General features: G+C 51.7%; 1 protein-coding gene across 2 annotated transcripts in view; it reads right to left on the bottom strand.

Annotated features, from left to right (window-relative positions):
• Positions 1–970: 970 nt before the first annotated feature.
• The window catches only part of HSPA12A (heat shock protein family A (Hsp70) member 12A), a 150212-nt gene continuing 134661 nt past the window's right edge, over positions 971–16521 (bottom strand). The window contains exons 8-13 of one of the 2 annotated variants that reach the window (XM_032878921.1): positions 12054–12225; positions 7993–8079; positions 7337–7441; positions 6197–6455; positions 3250–3353; positions 971–2331 (exon numbers count right to left, since the gene is read on the bottom strand). In XM_032878921.1, the coding sequence (XP_032734812.1) occupies positions 1694–2331; positions 3250–3353; positions 6197–6455; positions 7337–7441; positions 7993–8079; positions 12054–12225 (1365 nt within the window). In that variant the 3' untranslated portion in view covers positions 971–1693. The remainder of the gene's footprint in view (positions 2332–3249; positions 3354–6196; positions 6456–7336; positions 7442–7992; positions 8080–12053; positions 12226–16521) is intronic. The other variant, XM_032878931.1, reaches the window with a different exon arrangement.

Here is a 16521-nt window from a genome sequence, read left to right as displayed (position 1 = left end):
TAGCATCCTCTAGGTCAGCGGCGTGTTCTTGTTCGTGTTTCACATTCTAGCAGGGAATTCTGCAGCAGGCGGTGTGGAAAGCCAAGTTCCAATGAAACTGGAAATGCTATTTCGAATCTGCGGACTGGCCACGGTAATGGATTTGCGAATCCAGCTTGCCTTCGGAGCCAGCGCCTTAGTGTATCCCCCCTTCATTCATTATGCATGCCTCCAGGGATTTCAAATCGGAGTGAGTTCCAGCAGACACACCAGTTGGTTCCCCAGCTCTCTTAAGGTCCCTTCCAACCGTCCTCCTTCACAGGCCCAGGCATGAGGATGAAAAGAACCACCCCCAAGCCACGTGGAGCCCCAACCCCACTCACAAAGGGCAGGGCACAGGACCCCCGGCTCTTCACCTGGAAATCCTCTCCCCAAGGGGTAGACTGCAGGGGCTGGTGTACACTTCAGCTTCCAACAAAACCTGAAGTTAGGCGTTCTCAGATTCCCATGGACCCACAGTCCCCTGTGGTGTCTACTGAAAATGCAAATCCTGTCCCCCACAATCCCCCAAGACTTGACTTCAATTTGTAAAAGGAATAGGATCCAGAAACCTGCTTTTAAGAGGCATTCAGGCAGTTCTCAGGAGGGGGGCCCACAGATCAGCTTTGGAAAGACCTGGCTGAATTCGTCATGTATAGACGATGAATTCTTTTAGTTAAGCTTTAAAAAATGAAGATTTTATAGTACAGACTCTCTACCCATGTATCACCAATGTATTCTTTTTGAAATGTGGTACTGTGGGGACAAAACTCTTTGGGAGATGAGGGTGAGGGGGTACTTAATTTAAAATATGGACCCTTGTCAAGGTGAGGGGCTGTTCCAGACTCCTGGGCTGGGGGATGGGAACAAGGCAAACAGCACGCCCATTTCCCCGCACAGAAGCCTCCCAAGGATGACTTGAATTATTTATGAATTCAGAAATCAGGATCTGGCATCAGGGAATGATGCCATAGCAGATGATCTGGGATAAATCAGCAGCGCCTAAATACCATTTCCCTCCAAGCAAGCTTTCACCTGCTGAAAAGTGAAGTTGTCAGCTCTCCCACTCACTGGAATCCTCGCAGATTAGCTCAGGCGATATTTAACTCCTCCCTGAACCTATTCAGAATGGAAATTATGAGACTCTAAAATAGTGCCCAGCGTGGGCAGGCCTCTCCCGCCGGGTGAACAGGCTCCCAGCTCCCACTGAGTCCTCGCTTCTCATCACGTGAGGACAAAAAGAAATGAACTGCAGAGGGACAGCATTTTAAACTGACTGCCATCCAAAAAACGTAGAAAGTCTCAAATAGACGAGGGCACCCTAACAGAGATCCGTTCAAAGCAAGCTGAGTGGCTGCTACAGAAACGGGCTGAACCCCTGTGTCGGGCGGCTGTTTCACCACTGGGTACCTATGGAAACCAGCTGCTCTCCCGGGATCCTCAAAATTCTTATTCCCAAACCTCAAGCTCCATTTCCGACAGCTTTTTCTGACTCCAGTGTGCCCTCAAAAATCCCTAATCATTTTTTAGCCCTAGTGGTTCCCATCTTCCCTGCTGAAATTCAGGTGGGCAATGCTGAGGGTCAAGGACAGAGAAAGAACAGTCAGGGTTGAGGTCAGCGGATGCAGGGGAGCGGAGTCCCAGGGAGGGCAGGCGGTGGGGTGGGGCAGACCTGTTAGTAATTTAAGAAGTCAATCCCAACCTTGACGCTCTTCGAGGTGGCTATATCCACGGCCGTGGCCTTGATCTCTGTGTCCCCGAACTGCATGAGGGTCTGGATCTCCCTCCGGGCGGGCACGGCAGCGCCGCTGGTCCCCGTGAGGTCCAGGCGGAGGGTGCCGCACTTCTTCACCCCCGGGTCGGTGATGAAGCTCACGTCGTCGTGCTCGGAGCTGTAGATGTTGATGACGATGACCAGCTGCGAGGGCTTGGCCGGGGTGTAGCTCCGCTTGACCAGCTCCCCCAGGGCCACCGACTGGTCGGCAGAGATGAACTTATCGAAGACGTCGGTGCACCAGCGAGTGCCGTCCTTCACCAGCAGCTTCTCAGGCGGGTGCTTGCCCTCCACGTAGCGGTTCAGCACGCCCACCCCGTAGGTGAGCGGCGACCGGCGCACCTTGATGACGGCGGGGTCCAGGCCGAAGAGGACGGCGCCCTTGAGGATGGTGAGGCCCACGTCCTGGGGGATGATGATGCGGCACTTGTCTCCGAAGGCGGCCTGCACTGCCTGCTGCAGGAGGGGTGCCTCGGCAAAGCCTCCCACCAGGAAGAGGAACTTGACCGTGGACACCTCGGGCTTCTGAAACAGGTCCCCTGAGAACGAAGAGGAAGGGACAACGTTCTGGCACCCAAAGCCAGCTGGCTAGGGGGACTGGTGGCCCCAAGAATGGGGGGCAATAGACCAACCCCCCTGGGCCCCCGGGAGACAGATATGGCTGAGCTGGTGGGACCAAAGCTTTGTAGAGCTGGTCTGGGGTTTGCACACCAGGACGCTCAGGAATAATGACCAAAGCTGCTGATAAGTAGAAACTCATTTTTATGGCTAGATGGGGACGATTTGAAGTAGTAATTTATTGGGCATAGATGAAGACTCCCAACATTCTCCCCGCCTGGGGTCCTCTGAAGGCAGTCATGGAAGGGTGTTCTAAAAACCATCCTTTGGTTTTCAAAGGGGTTCTGATTTGGTAGGTGTGGGGTAGGAAGTGGATGGCGGGCTGGGATATTAAAAAAGGTCCCCAGTGAGTCTCCTGCATGTCCCCAAGAGAGGGCCATGGAGGTAGAAAAATAACCACACGGCCAGAATGTTTGCCCCCTTTCAGGAGACCTTTCCATGGCCCACATGGCTGGTCCTCCTTCCCAGCAAAGATTACAGACCCTAAGGCGTCCTGACCAGGCAAAGACAATCTATTCCCTAGGCCCTGTCACTCCAGGAAAATAATGCTGCTGAGCTCCCAGCACCGACTTCTGAAGTCAAACTCAAGGCCAAGGTGAAGACAGGCTCTGGGCTGCTTTATAGTACCTGCGGGGAAGCATCTGGAAAGCCTGTATCCAGAAAGCTCCCACACACATACCCAGGCCCCGTCTGCCCCTGCCCAGGCCCCAACCTGTGCCTCCCAGTCCCAGACCCCCTGCCAGTCTGACTTCACACACACTAGCTAGTGATGCTAGAAAAGCCCGTTCCCCCTTCCTGGCTCTGCCCCACTGAGTGGCTGAGCACTGGCTGATACTCACGGAGATGCTCAATGATGCTGTCAATGGTGGGCTTAAAAAGCGCGTTCATGGCATCTGGACTCATCCTCAGCATCCCTTGTGAGGACCACTTCACAAAATCCACACTGCGGGGATGTGGCACAGACAGAAATAAGCAGTGAGTGTGAGAACGATACCCAGTCTAGGTGCACAGAGACGGGCCCTGTCAGAAGAGCTGTCACACTGGAGGGAGCAGAAGGGCTCCAAAGTCCCCAGAAATATCCTCAACCGCCAGAACCTGGACCCTTACGTGCGCAAAAGCTAAGACTCAGCCTCTTCCGTGTCTCTTTGCTTCGTGCTGTGGCCAACCTTCCCTTGGGGTGGTAGAAGCCAAAGTCCAGTGCAAAAGATAGGGAAAGAATGAAAGGGGTCTTTCTCGTTTGAATGACCACATGTTTTAATCGAGCAATAGTCCGATTCGAGTCCATTAAAGGCTCACAGGGTGCGTCCACTGTGCTGCATGAGGCCACGAGCCTGGGGGCTCAGGTGCATTCCCTTCAGCCCCGCAGGCACCTGTCCCATGACAGTGATGAGCCCAAGCCTACCGGGATGCCCCTTCTCCGTCAAAGGCGCAGAATCCAAAGCAATGGCTTGGAACAGAAAGAGCACTGGACTGGGAGTCAGGATCGCTGGGCTCCAGGATGGCCTCCACCGCCCAGAGGTTATGGGACTTTTGGGGCAAGTTGGGTTGCCTTTTCTCTGAGCCCTAGTCTCTGGTCTGGAAATCAAGGATAATACAACTTGTCTTATCCCCCTCACAGGGGTTGTTGTGAAGATGAAGTTCAATACCATGTCTGTGAAAACACTTTGGAAACTTTCTGGCACTAAAGGAATGCCAGAGACTGTTTATTACTGCACGTACCAGCCCTTTCTCAAGTTCAAAGAGGCCAAGAGAATGGTGTCTCTCTCCGTAAAGCAAAGCATGCATCAGCTGCTTCCTAGCATCACAGTCGAGATGCTGCTGGGCTCCCTGACCAGGCAGCCTTCCTGCGGCCCCGGCCGTAGGACAGTGTGGGATGGTGTAGAATGACCCGGTGGCTGGTTGTGGCCAGTCTTCCCCAAAGGAGAGCTGACAGGCCCCAGCACTGTGTGAGCAGACTTGAGATTCAACTTGGAGAATTCCCCTCTGTGGGGGTGGCTGGTGGACAGAGAGAACATGAGCCTAGTATGAGTCTGGCCAGGACCCTGCTCCAAGGGCAAGAAGACCTAAAATCACATCTGCTTTGTTTCCTTTAAACAGAACCCAGGCTTCTTAGAGAAATGGCCAATTGCTGGTCTGGGATGCGGAATATACAAGATGAGCCGGGAGCATCTTTTCTAACCAGAAGTCCGACCAGAAGACCAGAAGATCAACACATTGAATCAACGGGACACAGAAGCCAACTTGAAGGGCTCCTACTGGCCAAGATGGGGCATTCTGACTATCCATCAGGATAAAACCGCCAGAGTTTCATATACATCAACTATGCCTAAATCCATGAAATCTTAACGATACTCCCCTTGTGTCCCCACAAAAGAAAGAAAATGCATTTGTCACTCAGGAGAATGCTGGGAAATCAACAGTATTTTTTAACAAAAAGTTTATAAATGAAAGGAAGGAACCAAGCCTATATCCTGTCTTTCCTATGTGAACGTCATGTCCTCATGTTGGGGCAAAACCACTGAGAAGAAGAGTTTCTCTCAAGACAACAACCCTCCAGGGCTGTTAGCATCTCAAAAGAAACAACCAGCAAACGTGCAGGTGCGTGCTCCCTGAGGTGAAGTAAGGGGAAATACTACCCCCAGGAAGTAGGCCTGCCAAAAACTCAAACTTGACTCTGACTAAATCTCCAGCTCAATCTGTCAATTTGTTAAAAAAAAAAAAAAAAAAAAAAAAAAAGATACCAGGAGGCCAACCATGTTACATGGGTGTGCACTGAGCAAAAACCCCAGACTGGAGGAAACGCTATGGGACAATCAGCTTTCTCACCTAATAAACCGTCAGGAAAAAACAAGAGGGGGAGCCTCCATATTAAAGGGCATATCAGAGAATTGCTACATATAGCCATCTTTTGGATATTAACACAAACTGAAGAAAATTAGAAGACAATGGGAGAAATTTTAATGTTAACTGGGTATTTGAGGATATAGAAGAATGGCTTGTTTTAAGTGTGATAGTGATAATAGTGTCAGGGTTATGATTTTAACATCACCCCCCTTAGAGATACGCACCAACATATTTACGGGTTAGATGATAATCAGATTTGCTTTAAAATGCTTGGGGAGCGTACACAAGGATTTAGGTTGGCCGGAAACTGACAGCTGTTGAAGCTGAATCATGAAGGTTCATTTTGCACAGGAAATGTTTGAAATTTTTCACTCTAAAAAGACTTTGAGAAACTTACGATGTTTGTCTATTCATTTTGTAATTCAGCTTTAAAACAGCTTCGAAATGTTCATTTTGCAACAAGCTGAACGACAGAAACTTGCCTGCAGCCAAGGGACTCAGGGCAGCAGGAAACCCAGAATCCCACGGGATTCGTTCAACAAAAATTTACAGAGAACCTGCTCTGTCTATACCAGATTCTGGTGCAGATACTGGGGATACAGCAGGGACCAAAACCCACAAAATTCCCTGCTTTCACAAAACTTAATTATTAGTACCTAATAAAAGCTAACACACACACATAGTACTTTCCAGGTCCCAGGCATTGTGCTAAGTGCCTAAGGTATGAATTCACTTCATCCTCACGACAACCCTTTGAGGTAAGTGGAACCATCATCTCCGTTTTCCAGATGCAAAATTGAAGAACAGAGAGGTTGAGTCACCTGCCCCAGGTCAAACAGCTTCTCTGTAGGACTGGAAGGCAGAGTCTACACCCGCTTCTTCCCTCCCATCAACACCACCCACCCTCTAGAATGGCTTAAGCCATTGGTGAGTCCAACTCACTTGCTCTTCCTCAAGGCGTGCTCCACGCTGTGCCCACGGAACTTCTTGTAGTAGTCGATGAAGGAGAAGGGCAGGGTGATGTTCAGTGGGTTAGTTCGGTCTGGGGCAGCTGCCCTTTTACGAGACTCAAATGCAATCATTAGGTCAACCCAGGCCGCCGGACGCTTGATTTTGAATTGTTCGATAAAATCCTCTCCGAATATTTTACACAGAAGTTTTTCAAATTCATAATCTACTCCTAAGGATCCATAGGGTCCGCCTGGGTCAGGAACAAAAGGAACAAAAGCCCGCCATGTTAGAAACTGCCAGACTGAATCCAAACTCTGGGCAACTGCGTACTATGTGTTCTTCTCGGAAACTCCAAGTAGTGCGACGTAGACCCAGTTCGCCAACAGACTGCAGCTCTGAATTTTTACTTCTGCTTTAAAACCCTTAGGTTCTTCTCCTACCAGGTGGAGAAACTTTTTCCTACAGAATTACCTGTCAACAAGCTGTTCAAAATCCATTACATTTTATTTTATTTTTTAAAGATTTTATTTTTAAGTCATCTCTATACCCAACATGGGTTGAACCCCAAGCTGGAGAGTCTCATGCTCTACTGACCGAGCCAGTCGGGAGCCCCATAATACCACTTCATGTTAAATAAAATGGATACATATAACTAAGTAGGAGCATCACAGTATTACGACCCAAGAAATCTAAGGACAGGGTCTGAAAATTAGTAGGCCCACCTAGATCCCCGGATCTGTTAAAGACTCATCCTCCCACCCCCCACTGAGGCAGAGAGCCTGTGGCTTGCTTTGATCCAAGACCAGGTATCCCGAGACCTCCCTAGAAAGCTTAACCATAGCATGAAATCACAGGTGATAATCAGGGGACCATCAGATCCTTCCAGAACTTTCAGAAAAAAAATTCCCATGTCTAGGATCTAAAACAGGCTCATTTTATGCCAAAACCCAAGTTATGGTGGTTTGTGTTTTAGAGAACATTTAACTGCGTTTTGCTCCTCAGTTCCACTCAGGAACCCTCTCGGGCCTAGAACCCCACGTGCCGGGAGCAAACCAAGAGGAGGAAGTACCAAGAGAAAACTGACAAGAGAGAATTGTCAGGAATGAGAAAATCAGCCATGCCGGGGCTCACCTGTTGCTTTATACAGTTCTTTCAGGTGTCCCTCCGGTAACCGTATCTGATGGACGGTCAGGTCTACGGTGCCCCCGCCACTGTCCACGACCACATACTTGTCACCTGGGACAAAGACAGCCATCCTTTACACAGACCGCTTGTCAGCCCCATCCTGGTATTCCCAGCTCAACACCCATCAACACTTCTCGTGAGCACGACGGTTTTGCACTTTAGCTGCACAGCAAAGTTGTCTGCGACTGAAGAGAATGCAGTGATGTCTGCCCGGGAGTGCCGGTTACCAGGGACGATAAAGAACCTAGATGAGGGGATCTTTAAGACGGAAGCATTCCTGCCACATGCCGCTGCATCCCTGGCATGTACAAGCAGACAACTGCCAGCCAAGGTTAGAGCGCCATAAAATGACCTCCTGTTTAACACAAGACTTAATCCGGAGCTGGACAGTCCCAATTCCCACTTCGCTTCTAAAGAGCCTGTATGGTTTTATAACATGCAGAATTATAGCTCCAAAAGAGCTCTCCTTGGGCGGGTGGTCTTTACAACCACCTGATTCCGAACATCTTCCCCAAGTGCCAAAGGAACCAACAGGAATGCATGTTTGCCGGCAGCATACAGAACAAATCCAGCAAAGGGCAAAGGACATTCAAGGACACTACCTTCCTCCAGCTCCGACCAGATTTCTCCTATGACATTCTCCACCAAAAAGGTCCGACTCTGCCGATTACGCCGTATGTGTTCCTTAGCTAGTGGCCGACAAAACGAAAATGACGGGTAAGAAAGCATGAAAAAGCAGGCAGTCATCTGCTGTCAGTGGAGGCAACAGCATGAGAAGGTTTAAGGACAGAACATTTAGCAATACTTAACCAAAATGGTTACATAAATACGACATCGGGTAACACAAAGCCAGACCATTTCCACCAGCCTCCATCTATCCATTGCATGGCAGCCGCCTTGGAAAAGAAGTCCTTCCTCCCTGGACACTGTTTGGGGGGAAGGGGTTAATAATTCGACCAGATTCCTGGCTTTGCTGTCCCAGGGAGGAACTTGTCTGCCAAGTAGCTAGCAGTGCGCTTGGTTAAATAGCTTCACCTCAAGGAACTCTGTCTGATGCAAGGAATGTCGGGTATGTTTTCCTAATCTGGATCCTGGATAAAGGGGACTGGAGCCATTTCCCAACCCCGGCGCAGGCAGTTTGCTCTTCCGCCACAAGGTGGCGCTTCAGCCACAGGGCGGCCCCTCTGAACCCAGCAAAGCCCTGGCGGCCTTTTTCCTAACTCTGGGGAACCACAGGGCTGTGGCTCAGGCCACTTAGTGGCTGTGACGCTTTGCGCGGGGTGACTGCATCTCTCACAGGCCAGCCCTGGGAGGCAGACAGGGCACAAATCATCGTCCTTCTGTTTAGAGGAGGAAACCTGGTCAGAACAGGTTAAGGGGTTTACAGTTCCCACCACTGTCTCGCAGCTCCAAGTCCACCCTGGGACCATGCACCATCATGCCTTTGAGATTTAACAATTTACAGTGAAAAAAGCAGAACACGAATGCTAAGAGATGAGCAAGGTGCTCTGAGAGGGTATCTGGAGATCATCGGGGCACAGCTAAGGTACCCAGTTGGGACAAATCACTTAATTTAATTAAGTGATTAATTTGATTAAGCGGGTCTTGGTTTCCACATCCATAAAATGGGGATAATAATACTTGAGGGGCTCCTGGGTGGCTCAGTGGTGCCTCTGCCTTCGGCTCCGGTCATGATCTCAGGGTCTTGGGATCGAACCCCGCTTTGGGCTCTCTGCTCAGTGGGAGCCTGCTTCTCCATCTCTCTCTCTCTGCCTGTCTCTCTGCCTACATATGATCTCTGACTGTCAAATAAATAAATAAAATCTTAAAAAAAAAAAAAATAACACTTGACCTAAGTTCCTCACAGGCAGAGCAGGGCCTGATTCTCTGATTTCATCCCAGCACTGTGCAACGCCGGGCACACCACAGTAGGTGATAAGGAAGGCAAAACACCAAGTCTGAGAGCCAGTACCCAACAAACGATCACTACAATGAACAATTGAGAACAGCCCCCAATTTTACAGATAAAGGCTCTGTCCACTGCTCTGCTACCCCATCCCACAACCTTGCCCCAGCCCCCACCACCAATTTTTCTAGTCCTTAAACTGGTGCTGTTGACTTTGAATTGTCCTACAAATCCGTCTGTGGCTGGTTATCTAATTAAGGACCCTTGACCCTCAAGCCTCTTCTAGCAAGGAGCACCCTGTTTGCAAAACTGCGTCTTCTCTGGGGATTAGAATGCGAAGAGCCAGTCAGCTCTGAAGTCCTTCGGGCCCTGATGTCCAGGGGTGAGGTCGTCCTGGTTAGCGTCTCTGCCGGCCTGGGAGGGATCCTCAAACTCAGGGCTTCTCTCCTGTTCCCAGCACTGGCTCCGGATGAACTTCTACTGCAGACCTCACAGCGAGCATTTGGTTTGCTAAAACAATCTAGATGTCTTTCATTTAAAAATGGCCAAGCCAGACTAATAAAACATATTCTGACCTCTCAAAACAAAACAACCAAAAATCACGTTTTCTGGCAAATTAAGCCTGAGATTATAAAAAAAAAAAAAACACCCAACAAAACAAACAAAAAAACCCCCAAAAAACACAGATCCTTTACTGATCTTATGAAATCCTTTTGGTGCAAATTAATGTGGAGAGCAACCCCGTGGTGTTGGGGGCAGAGGGCCAGCCCCAGTCCCCTCAGTAGTGTCCACTGGGCATCCATCATGGAGAAGCAGCAGAGGGCAGAGAACGGCGAGGAGGGAGCACTCGGGGCCCCAATGCCATCCAGGGAACTTCTGGTTAGGGGCTCTGCCAGGCCTCCCCAGGCAGCTCCCCCTCCTTCCGGGAGATGGGCCGTAACTACAAGACAAGGCTGAGCCGGAACCCCTACTTCTCTGCCCCTCTGAGGGGTGGTGCCCAGCAGTGCGAGCATTTCAAAAACCCAAGAGACCTTCTGAGCACAAGACCAGAGAAAATTCCACAAGGCACAGGACACAGACGCGGAGCAATGTGCGGGTGGGCAGGATAAGTTAAAGGAAAGAGGGGTGCCTGGGTGGCTCAGTGGGTTAAAGCCTCTGCCTTCGGCTCAGGTCATGATCCCAGGGTCCTGGGATAGAGCCCTGCATCGGGCTCTCTGCTCATCAGGGAGCCTGCTTCCCCCTCTCTCTCTGCCTGCCTCTCTGCCTACTTGTGATCTCTGTCTGTCAAATAAATAAATAAAATCTTTAAAAAATAGTAATAATAAAAAGTTAAAGGAAAGGAACCCCCACACTGAGCTCTCGGGGAAGGCTAGCTTTCGAAAACAGTTTCCCCTTCAAATGTGAGTGTTACACTTAGGACGTATGAAGAAGAGCTGCGCTACAATTAGTTAATTCCAACCTGAGTGTGAGTGTGTGTGTGTGTGTGTGTGTGAGAGAGAGAGAGAACCAGTAACAGCTCACATGCAAGGCAGGAAAGCCCAGTCAGTCCTGGGTCTCTTTTCCGATTAAAATGTAAATAAATGTCATCATGAGTATTTAAAATGTTAATACCTTTGATTTAGTTGGCAGGAAGGCTAGCCTCTGCCTGTTTTGGGGGAGGCCAAGCATGGCCAAAAATAAAAAAGGCAAATCATGCCCTCAGTGGAAGGGCAGTGTCTCTCATTGGCCACAGGTGAGTTCGGTGGGAGGTGTTAGAATTTACACACACACACACACACACACACACACACACCCGCAGCCTGGGGCAGCAGAGTGACCGTGTGGAGAGGAAGAGGAGAATTCTGGAGGAGAGGTTGCCGGGCCTTGAGAAGGGGAAACCTGGGCCCAATGCCATGGGCGGAGCAGAGACAGGCCTCGGTGTGGGGACCAAGGAAAACTTGGACCCAGGCTGGGGGGTTGTGGGGGCAGGGGGTGGCAGTTCTCGATATCGCTCTCCCCCTCTCCTTCTCCTCTGGGCCTTCCAGGATGGGGTGGGCATGGGATGGGTGGCTTTTGGCCCTGAGGCCCTCCTCTGGGAACAGCACCCACAGCACTCCCCTTAGTGCCTGTGCTCACTCATGCTGGTGGCTCTGTCCCTGACCTAGGGTGTCAGATCTGAAGACCAACGCTGTGACCAGCTTGCACACAGGTAAATATTAAATAGCAGAAGTTCCCATCCCAGCCCCCCAGGTGGTCCCCCTCTCACAGCTAAATGAGCATCAGCCAGGTCAGGAAGCCTCAGCGCTGATCATCTGTGTTTTAAACTCTGCCAGGTTCATGGCTAAGACCCAGAATGAGCTCACCATACACGAAGCGGTCCTAATGAGTGAGTCAGCAGTAAATCAACAGTCTTAATGGAGGAATTAATAATGGACAAGTGGGATTCAATTAAGAATCAGTTAATAAACAAGAAAAATTAAGAACCTAGTAAAATGTAAGAACCAAGAGCTGCTCTCTGCGGCCATCCCCAGGTGCTTAGAGACAAGCATCCTCCCCCTGCCCGAGGCACAGGTGAGGACCCCGGGGAACTACCGCAGAGCTTCCGAGGGTGCCCGGGGAGGCCAGGTCAGGGGGCCAGGACAGAGGCGCTTAGAGTTGACCTCTCCGGAGCATTTTGATCCTTCCTTACAGTGCTAAGGGCCTCTCGGTAATCAGGGCCGAGAACCATGCAGGGGCGGAGGGGAGTGAGCCGGGAGGCGAGAGAGAGAGCAGAGGTACCCTGTGCAAACCCAGCTCCCACTGCGTCACCGGAGCTGTACCCGTTGACCGCGGCCTTGCTGCTCAGCTCGATCATCTGGTGCAGCCGCAGCTTCCGGCAGTAGATGGAGGCCGCCTCGGGCTCCAAGGCGATGATGAGCTGCTCGGCATTCTCCGGGGAGGCCAGGCCTGCCTGGAAGACAGAGGCGGGACCACTCTGAGGACACTCACACACCTTGCGCTGACGCCCTCCAGGAAGGGACACTCAGAGTCTGTCTGGGAAATTCCCCTGCAGGGCTTACACTCAGTGGTGACGGGGTGACCCCTGGGTCCCCAAACGTGGTGGAGGGGCAAAGAAAATGTATGGGTGCCTTTGGGAAATGCAGGGCTCTCTGGGCCCTGGGCCTCTTTCATTTGGGACTTCCTGGGCCCAGAACTGAGCAGCATGAAGGGGAAGATGCCCCCAAACTCTGAAAACTATCAGAGGATGGAAGGCAGGTGGTCTCTTTCTGGTTACAATGGGCCAAAGGGTATAAGGGCAGACCCCATCTTTGGTGGCTTGCAAAGCAAATGGGCCATCGCTGGACCTCAGCTATACAAGCATCGGCTTTGGCTGTCTGGGAATCCAGTGGGCCTCCAGCACACCAAGGAGGGCCCCGGGGCTCTGGAGAAAGCCCTCCTGGAATCACACAGTCTCACACTTTCTAGAATATGGGTCAGAAGGCAGCTGGCAGTTATTTTATTCAAAGCTGTTACCCCTTTAATGGTAGACATGCTTCTGCTCTGACATCTGGCTTGTTCCAATCACAGCCCCTGTGACTAGAGCCCGCCAGGACACTCCAGGACCACCCCACAGAGGGAGATCGGAGACATGAGCCTGGCATGGCCTCTGCCAGGTCCCTGCCCACCTCCTATGGCCTTGAACTGAAGCACGAGGCCTCACTCGCTGAAGCCATTCAAGCCCCAAGGGTTTCCGGGTCACCAGCATGACGGGACGGAAACGTGCTATGTGTCCTTCACCACTGTGTTTGCTGTCTCTTTTGCTGTTCCCTAGGGAACCTCGGGGTGCTGCCCTCGCACCTCACCCACTTTGGAGGAGACTCGATTCTACAAGGGGTGGTGGACTCAGCTTGTAGATCGGGGGTGAACCGTCTGCCTAATGTCATACGTGCACGGTGACCTCCGCCCAGGAGGAGCCAGCCTAGAGTCACAGATGGAAGGGGCTTAGAAGGTTCTGTTATTGGACAAGGAAGGGAGGGGGTTCAGGTTATAGTATTAGAAATGCAAAGGCCCTTCTTGGCCTTTTATTCAACTCCTTCACTTTATGGAGAAAGAAAGCCTGGCTTAGAGAAGTAGGGTGACCAACAGTCCCGGGGTTCCTGGGACATGGGCTCTCAGGGCTGAAACTCAGACAGTCTTAGGCTCCAGTGCATGGCTGTGGCAAGAGTATGTGGCTGAGCGAGCCCAGACCCAGTCTTAACCTCGCAGACCAGCTCTTTAATTGGTTCTTTGTTCTCCTGCTTTCATTGACTCCAGCTACCAGGGTGGGACCCAGGCCTTTTGACTTGGATGAAACTCCCAGGGTGTCTCTAAGGATCCTCCTTCTGCTGGTTTCAAGGTAGGATCTCTGTACCCAGTTACTGGGACAGCCCAGACGGTACACCGCCTCTAAGTGCGTGCAGTCAATCTTCCGCAACGACCATGCCCCACGTGAACCAGTTAATTGTGTCTTAATGAGAAACCACTGGCAGGCAGGTGACTTTGCTCTCCCCACTGCCGACAGCAGATGCCTCACAAGCGGTGGGAGCCCTTCTGGAAGACCGACTTTAGGAAGCCCACACCGTCCGCAGGAAAACTGCCTCCTTACTGCTCTGCGCCCTCCGCTGTTAGCCAACCACACGGCAGCATCTCCCTTCCTTGTCCATCGGTTTGGTCTCCGCATGGAAGGAGGCCTGCTGCCCACCAACAGGCCCCTGACCCAGATGCAGAACAAGATCTCCCAGTACTCCTGACCCCAGGGACTCAAAGTCCCCCTCCCCCTGCCTCCCACAGGGTCACGTTAGACATTCTTGGCACCAAGACAGCTGCAGCGCCCAATGACGGAACAAGGCTTACAGACCTACGTGTCGCCAGGCAAGAGGAAACTTCTGAGCCTTAGGCCCCAGGATCCCAGAAGAAATCCAAAATAAAACCAAAAGCAGCCCCCCTCTAAAGGACTCGCTCTCCAAGACTGACTTTTCCACCTTTGTGGGCTTCCTAGAATAGAAGCTAACGGGTCCAGCTTCCCAGAAAACGGGGTGAGAAAGAAGGAAAAACTAGTTGCTACTAGGCCGACGCGTTTACGATGGTCTTCCGAAGCTCAGAAGGGAAAAAGGCCTGGGAGGAGGGGCGAGGAGAGCAGAGCGCCAGGGCCGTGCCCGGGGCTGGTGGGAAAGGAGGAGAAGGCTCACTACTGCCCTGTGTCCTCCTGGGATGTCCACCCCCCAGGCAGTCTCCCTCCTCGTGGCCAGGAAGAGCACTGGGGGGCCTGAACCTGGCAGGGGGAGAGTGGAGGGGAACAGAAGAAAAAAATAACTGCCTTCATCCCTCCCCACCCCTTCCCTGAGACGGTGAGCAGCCACTCTGAGGCAGACGTGACAGATCAGGGCTCTGGCGTGGCTCCGTTGTGTCTGACTCTTGGTTTCAGCCCAGGTCATGGTCTCAGGGTCGTGAGATCGAGACCCTCATCAGGCTCTGTGCTCAGCAAGGAGTCTGCTTGAGATTCTCTCTTTCCCCCCTCTCTCTGCTCCCCCCCCAAATAAATAAAACTTAAAAAAAAAAAAAAACAGCTGTGAAGTATTTATACAGAAAACCAAATCAAGAAGTCCAGAGAAGTGAAAAGCATGGAGTACAGTTACACAACTTGAGGCGCCCGAAGGTCCCTGGTATGTGACTTACACAATCCAGCTTCCCCCCGGGAGGCTCCCACATCCTCAAGACATGAAAGACACACAGGCTACCCCAGAATGCCCCAAGCAGCATGGCCACACCCCTCCAGGGAGGCCTTTCATCTGTCCCCCGCCAGCCGGGTTGGCCTCAGGCCCACAGTAAAAGCTTTGACCCGTTTCCACAGAGGGTTCCTCATGGTACCCAGGAGAGGATGCAGATGGGGAATGGAGGTGCAGAGGACTTCAAACCAGGGGCGGGGGGTGGGAGGTAAGATCCGTGAGAGGCCCAGGACAAAGTAACCACACTCCTCTGCTCGAACAGGCCCCCAACCTGCTCCCCAGAGAGGATGAGGGGCCATGTCCTTCCATGGAGGCCACGGCAGAGAGCTGAAGGGCTGAGGCAAGAGGAGGCGGCTGGCTCTGCCAGGTTCCCGCTCCCGAGGACGGGTCCCAGAGCTGCTTTTGGACTCTAAGAGAAGGAGGAAATGCAAAAGAATCTGCCAGATGCTCAAAAACTCAGATGTCTTTATCTCTGGGCAGAAGGGCCCAGGGCCTGGAAGGGTAGGCTTTCTTCCTGCATAAACACTCGCAGTCCTTCTCAGCAGAAGCCCATAGCCTGGCAGCTGTCAGGTGTCCCAGGATCAGGCCCGGGTCCACCAGAGCAGGGGAGCGCTTGCTGCTTTGGCGAATTCTGCCTCAGAAGCTGGTACCTCGCAGCTGCTGTTCCACGCAAGCTCTCTGTCCGCTGGTTCCACGCAAGCTCTCTGTCCGCTGGGCCCCGCTGGCCGGGCACTTAGCCTATTCTGTCTCCAGCTCCAGATCATGCAGACGCACCGCGCCTCTCCTGCAAGACGCTACACTTTCCGAGGGCAGCACACAGTGGGTGCTCGGCGGGAGCTGTGGAGAGAATGAACCCCCCGTCCCTCCAGCCAGCCTTCCTTCTGTGATGTCCTGGCCCTTGTCTCCAAAACGCTGAATGACAACCTTCCGCTGTGGCTGTTATTTTCCCTCCGATGTGATTCCTTTCCACAGCAGTGCAAAGTGTAACTCCACGTTAAATGAGATCATCCTATGTAAGGGGATGTCTTTTATTTGACAGGTTTCCAGAACCCACGAGGGTTATACATTTTTGCCAAAATGCCTCTAAAAATCAACTAGACTATTTCCCGTCCACTAGGACTATCCCTCAAGACTCAGTTGGAACTGTCTCCCACTCTAGGTCTTTCCTGAAGGCCTCGGAAGAGGATCAGCTGTTCTTCCTGTTATGATCTGTTCAGTGAATGCTCCTGGAGGGTTTAATGGGGTTCTTAGCAGTGAATTATAAAACATAGAGACTGAACCTACTTTTTCAACAGGGATTTGACACAAGAGGAGTTTTTGGAGTTTCACAGATAAAACCGTTCCCGTAAAGTGCTCCGGAACCATCCCCTCCAGGCCTGTTTCTTCTGAGATGCTGCCCAGAGCCTCATCTCTTGCTCTGCATCCAGGCCTCTTCCCCCAACCCCACCAGGCCAGTGGAGGAATGAAGCTCAGCCCGCATCTGACTGTGCCATGCACTTGGG

The sequence above is a fragment of the Lontra canadensis genome, unplaced genomic scaffold (assembly GCF_010015895.1).
Source record: "Lontra canadensis isolate GAN:19392208 unplaced genomic scaffold, GSC_riverotter_1.0 scaffold3, whole genome shotgun sequence".
NCBI lineage: Eukaryota > Metazoa > Chordata > Mammalia > Carnivora > Mustelidae > Lontra > Lontra canadensis.
This window is presented reverse-complemented; position numbering and strand designations above follow the sequence as displayed.